The following is a 6606-nucleotide window of genomic DNA, read 5'->3' on the forward strand; positions in this document are numbered from 1 at the left end:
GCGCGCAGGAAACGAAAAAAAAAGAAAAAACAAAACACACCAACCCTCCAACCGGCCGTGGGGGGGGGGGAGGGGGGTGCATGGAGGGGGTAGATGCATGCTTGGTACATGGTACATTGTTTCAACGACCTAGCACCCAAACCCTTCCCCCGCGGGTCCCCCCCGCCGTTCTTGCGCTTATCAGTGGGCCATAGCCATAAGCTACGTACCCACACATTAACAATTGCACCTACAGTGCAGCTAGTTACAGCGCTTGCTGCCCCCTCCCGCGGGGCAGGCCCGAGGGGGGGGTTCATGCAGGCCATTATAACGTTACCGGAGCCGTGTATCGGGAGTTTCTACAGCGCGCAGCGGTGCTCCCAGGATCTGTTTTTCATGCACTCTACGTAGGTTTGGGGGGGGGGGGGGAGAAGCGGATGCCCACAGCTGTCAAAAGGCGGGAGTGGTGTCCGGTGAAGGGGGTAGCGGGTATGTGTGGTATTACTATAGGCGGGTGGAGTATAGATAGGGGAAGGATGTGGTGGGCCTAAGCTGGTGGGCGGGCGGGCGGGGGGTCCGGGAGAGATCGGACGCGGGGGGGGAGTTTGTGCTGTTTGTTTTTTGGGGGGGGGAGTTGAGGGGGTGCTTGTTGGGGGAGAGGAGAGGGTATTGTTGAGGATGGGAGTGTTGAGAGCGAGATCTGCCGCTGATATGAGTATAATCATAGCGGCGGTGATATGGGTTGGTCTCTGGATTATGTATCTTTTAATATTAATATTGGGGGCCATCCATTAATTCTGCACGCAGCGGTATATATCAAAATCGCCCTAGTTGTGAGAGAATAAAATAAAACGCAAGCGTGCAAAGGCAATTTGTTCTAGAGCTGCAGACGTTCTGCTGCAATGGTTGATATTCGCAACCCCGCGGGATTCTTTTGTCGACTTTGTTGCATGCCAGCTGGGGGGGACATGAGACGCGCATCATCGGAGGTCACTCGGCCCACACACGCGATGTTTCGGTCCTGACATTAAGACAGCGGCCGACCAGCCATCCATCCCTGCCTGTCAAAGAAAAGAGGGCTGGCTGGCTGCACGGGCGATCTCCCTCGATGAGATCTCTGCTGGCTACATCCGTGCGTGCCCCCTGCTGCGGGTTGTTTTATTCTCCGTCGGCCTTGATTGGCGGGCTGAGGAAGGGGGAAGGGGGAGGGGGGAGCGGAGGGCAGCGAGTGGGTGGGTGGGAGTGGGAGAAGGCGTGGAGAAGGCACAGAGAAGGCACAGAGAAGGCATGGAGAAGGCATGGGGAAGGCAGGGAGAAGGCGTGGAGACAGCACGGGGAGCCCGGCCTCGCTCAATGGGGGCCGCCAAGACAACGCAGTGGCAGACGTCAGGCCCACGTGACACACGCGATTTAGCCCCAACTTCGCATTCGGAGCAGCAGCCGCGTAAACACGCGATACAAGTAAAGAGGAGAGAGAGAGAGCTCACCACCACCATCAATTGCTGCTCTTGAAATCCCTCCTCCTCCTCCTCCTCCTCCTCCTCCTCCTCCTCCTCCTCCTCCACCACGAACTGCATCTTCCTGCTACAGACACACAGACAGACAGACAGACCCCCCGCCATGGCCCCCCGTCTCGTCCGCCGGGCCCCCCTCTCCGAGCGAGTGCTGGCAGCCCTCAACCCGCTCGACGCCCTCCTGAACCTCTCCACCTGGATCTCGTCCTTCGACTGGGACGGCATGCAATCGACCTTCGCCACGCCCCTCGGGCTCACGCTCAACGCGCTCTGCCTCTTCACGCGCGCCCACTCGGACAGCCGCTCCTACCGCCGCGGCGTCGAGGACGTCATCCGCCGCGGTGCCGGCAGCACCAGCGGCGGCTGGGGAGCCGCAATGGCTTATTCCGTATGTGTATCCGCACCGGTCGACGACGGCGGCGGCCCCCTCGTGTCCTCCTGCCACCCCCTCAGTATGTTTGACGATGATGTATACTCATGGGAACTGTTTCCGCCGCGCCAGTGCAATGTCGTCTCGTGGTCGCTCGCGATCCTCAGCATCGTCAACGCCCTCTACTGCGCCTTTAGAACACGGCCCTACAGGCTGTTTGAAAACAATATCGATGTTTGCACCCCCCTCTAAACGTCTCCCCCAGGAATACCTGCCTGCTAACCCAGCTGTTCTCCGCACCAGATCCCGCCGCAGACACCCTCCGCCCGCCGCGTCCGCGTCGACTCCTCGCCCACCACCTCCCCGATAAAGCTCCTGACCGCCCTCCTCGAGCCCTTCCACGACTCCCCCACCAGCCGCGAGCACCCCAGCGCCACGCGCGACGTCTGGGAAGTCAGCATCTGGGACCCCAGCCCACTCTCGCTCCGCCTCCTCGCCCTCTTCTCCCCCGCCCACGTCGCCGTCTACTTCCTCTCCTTCCCCATCACGCAGAACCTCTCCTACAGCAGCGCCCTCAGCAGCTACACCTACACGCCCAGCGCCAACACCTACGCCGTGCTCGCCACGGCCCTCGCAACCCAGCTCATCATCAGCGCCCAGCTCCTCCTCCTCCAGCGCTTCTTCGCCCAGCAGCAGAAGGACAAGGCCCTCCTCTCGAAGCAGCTCATGCACGAGTACGACACAAAGTTCGTCCAGCCCCGCGTCACTACCGTGCGGCGCGATGTCGCGACGCAGACGCCGAATCCGCGCACGGGCGAGCCCGGCGAGGTCGATACGTACTCCCCCATGATGGCCCGCCAGGGCTTCCGCACCGCGCCGAACCCGAATTATGCGCCGCTGACGGCGGCGGGGCCGACACAGCTGGTCCCTACGGCGCGCGGCGACCAGGGATACGGGTACTCGCCGCTGGCGGCGACGATGCGGCAGCCGCAGTTTGGCGGCGGCGGCGGCGGCGGCGGCGGCGGCGGCGGCGCTGCTACAAGACGTGCGGCGGCGGCGGCGGCGGCGGCGCCAGGGGGATTATACGGGAGTCTCGGTGGAGGTAGTCTGGCGGAGCCGGCGAGGAGGATGCCGCGCGTCAAGAGGGAGGAGAGTGATGGCGAGGAGGAGCAGCAGCAGGAGAATATGCGGCCGAGGCGGTACTGGCACACGCGGGGGGCGGGGGCGGCGGGGGGCCCGGAGGCGCATCTGATGGCGTCGAATGTGGGCATGCATGGGCTGGTGAATATGAGTCTGCAGAACAGCAGGAGCCTGAGCCCGAGTAAGATGGCGAGCCCGTTTAAGAGGGTGCCGGCGGCGAGGGGGGGCGCGGTGTCGGCGAGGAGGTAGTGGGGGTTGTGGTGGATGCGGATGGGCGTTTTAGTGGGCTTGAATCTCCGCTTTTTGTTCTAGTTTTTATAAAAAGGAAAAGGAAAAGGGTTCTGTTTTTTCTGCTGGGTTCTTTTTCTCCTCCGTATTTTTGTGGGGGGGGGGGGAGATTTGGGCTTGCGGCGGGGACGTTGTGGGGTGACCGCTTTTTCTCCTTTTTTTTTTTTTTTTTCTTGTTTCTTAATGACCGGTTTGGTTTCTATTCTTTTTTTTTCTTTTCTTCTTCTCTTTCTCTCTCTGTGGGCCTATCTCTATCTCTATCCGCTACATAGCTATAGGCCTATCTCTTACGCTGCTGCATTGTTAGCTACTGCATGCATCATGCATCCATCATCAATACAGGCCTCCATCTTCATGTTCTGCGGCGAGATCTAAATGGTACCCCCCCAGGAGTCTATCCTTACGGACCTGGTAGCATTAGTGATGAAAAATACGACGACGAGTATAGCGTGGGTCTCGTCGCCCATCGTTGCATATCTAGCCTAGCTACAGCTTTCCAGACGGCGCCCCCCCCAAAAGTGTCCGTCTGCTGTCTCTCAAGAGCGAGAAATAGAGCGGTGTATCCATCCCATGAGAGAGACCCGCCAACGAGCGAGTCCGTATTCCACGAGTTTGTAATCACGGCGCATCACTCGGTCACATGACGTTACTTCCATGAGCTGAGAGAGATAGCCCCAAGAGTGCGCCAAAGCTGTGATTCAGGGGGGGGGAAAGCTCGCTTTTGGCTATGAATGGGCGCCGGTTTATCGACCCGCATACCATACTTGAATTCAGGTACCCAGCTGTTGGCAGCTGGTATTGACGCCTCTTTTTTTTTTCTTTTTTTTTTCTTTTTTTTTTTTTAGGACTGGTATGGTGCGCGGGAGAGATGGCTACTGATTCAATGGCCCGGATCTACTCGGTGCCTGTTCTACATCTAGAGGTATCTATATATTACATGTACCTGTCTCCCAAGGACCAAAACCAGCGGGCGAGTAGTGTTCGCCGGCACCACGAATGCCGGCGCTTGACCTTGCAAGGGGATGGGGGAAGAACCACAGCTCGCCCATAGCCAGTCTCAAAAGATGATCGTGACCAAAAAAAAGAAAAAAGCCAAATCCTCTACAACGTTACAACCACAATAGATATCAAAAGTCTACCAGAATGAGAATCTATTCCGACAGTTTTTTTTTTTTTTGAACACCTATCCCAGCTGTAAAGCCGTAGAGGACTTCGCGTTTTTTGTCATGGTCATCTTGAGGATTGGGGACAATAGCTATACCTTCTGTGTTTTCTTCAAAAAAAAAAAGAAAGGAAAGGAAAGGGGGGAAAGAAGGCTGGTTCGGTTCCCTCCCTATATATTGGGTACACGCCCACAGAAAAGCGCCTCCAAGAGCGACAGCCCATAGGAGGGAGAGGCCACAAGAAAAAACACACTAAGAGCCCATAACCCGAATCTCACTAGAGTGAGAGCCCACAAGAGAAAGCCACACAGAAGGCCCTGAGACCGAGATGCCACAGACGAAAACCCACGAGAGATCGAGAGCCCATACCCACAAAAAAGACCAACGGCACAACAGGGAAATCCCATTGGGAAAAGAAAGAGCCCACGAAATGAAGAGAGAGAAAAGGGGCCACAAAAGACACAGTGCCCACAAAAGGAACCCACGAGAGAAGCCAACCAACAAGAACCCAGCAGAGCAAGAGCCGAAAAGATAATGTGCCACAAAAGTGAGCCCACAAGAAAAGAATCATCGATCTAAAAGATGATCCGCAAGAGAGAGCCCACACCCAACAGAGAAGCCACAAAAAATAGCCCACAGGTGAGAACCCACGAGGTGCCCACAAAAGAAACCCCACCAGAGTGAGAACTTCCAAAAAGAGTGCCCACGAGAGAAAATTGCAAAAGCCACGAGACCAAGAACCCACAAATAAACTCCGCCCAAAAGAGTGCCGGCGAGAGAAAGCCCACGACCACAAGAGAAAGAGACGCCACAAAAAAAGGCCAGCAGAAGAAAAAGCCCACAGAGAAAACCCACAAAAAAAAGAGCCTACGCCCACAAAAAAGACCAGCACGAGGGAGGCCATAAAGGTAGGAAATCCCACAGAAAGCAAAAGCCACCGAGAAAAGCCCACGAGGAACAGAGCCACAAGAAAGAGAGAGAAAAACTCCACCAAAGAGGATCCCACCAAAGAATGTCCGCGAAGAACAAAACCACAGAAAGCCCACAGAAAAAAGCCCACAAATGAGAATAGCCCCCAGAAAAGCCCACGAAACCCACAAGGAACAAAACCCAAAAAGCCCACAGAGAGAAAAAAAAAGCCCACGGAAAAAAAGCCCACAGAAAAGCCCACGAAACCCACAAGGAACAAAACCCAAAAAGCCCACAGAGAGAAAAAAAAAGCCCACGGAAAAAAAGCCCACAGAAAAGCCCACGAAACCCACAAGGAACAAAACCCAAAAAGCCCACAGAGAGAAAAAAAAAGCCCACGGAAAAAAAGCCCACAGAAAAGCCCACGAAACCCACAAGGAACAAAACCCAAAAAGCCCACAGAGAGAAAAAAAAAGCCCACGGAAAAAAAGCCCACAGAAAAGCCCACGAAACCCACAAGGAACAAAACCCAAAAAGCCCACAGAGAGAAAAAAAAAGCCCACGGAAAAAAAGCCCACAGAAAAAAAAAATTCCTTTTACTAACCCCTCGCATTCAGCCAGAGGAAAGCAAAAAAAATAGAAAAAACAAAGTTTTTTCTTCGCATCAACTGGCTGCAGTGTAATGCCAGTGATACATTGGAGCAAAGGATGCGCAAGCGCAGAGCCAATGCTCCTATTCCTAAAAATAAGGTTAATCAAAAAAGGTCCCGGGGGACCGTTTCAGTGATTAAACTTTTTTTTTTAATGTTAGCAATGATGATCAATAAAAAGGAAAAGGAAGGAAAGGAGAGGGAGATACATACCTGAAAAGAACAGATACTACACTTGATCTAAGCCACTGTTGAAAGTTAGCAAAGGATCAAGGTGAGAGAAAGGTGGGGGGAGACTTACAAAGGCAAAGAGAGCTAGGGAGAGAAGAAGGGAGCGGGTGGAGAAGACCTTTTATACTCGAGCTCATCTTGGCAAGAGCGGACTTTGGCGGCACCTAGGGCTACAGTGAGGACACGTCAGCTGGGTAACCGCAGCAAAGGGCTTCGTTGGTATGATCTTGGTACGCTTGCTTATGATCGACGGTTTCGGGTAACTATATGTACATGTAGACTACACGGCGTAGTCCTCGCTGCAATTGGGCTATCACCTTGGATTCTATCTTCAATTCATCGACTGGCGACTCGCACTTGCA

General features: G+C 54.8%; 1 protein-coding gene across 1 annotated transcript; it reads left to right on the forward strand.

The window, feature by feature from the left end:
* Positions 1-1599: 1599 nt before the first annotated feature.
* H6S33_001753 (uncharacterized protein) lies at positions 1600-3252 on the forward strand (the record flags this gene model as incomplete). The annotated part of the gene is made up of 3 exons (XM_044833116.1): positions 1600-1881; positions 1996-2097; positions 2167-3252. 3 exons carry the CDS (start codon positions 1600-1602, stop codon positions 3250-3252), a joined length of 1470 nt encoding a protein of 489 aa, XP_044693814.1.
* Positions 3253-6606: the final 3354 nt, after the last annotated feature.

Source organism: Morchella sextelata (genome assembly GCF_020137385.1).
Source record: "Morchella sextelata strain SCLS chromosome Unknown scls_11, whole genome shotgun sequence".
Taxonomy (NCBI): domain Eukaryota; kingdom Fungi; phylum Ascomycota; class Pezizomycetes; order Pezizales; family Morchellaceae; genus Morchella; species Morchella sextelata.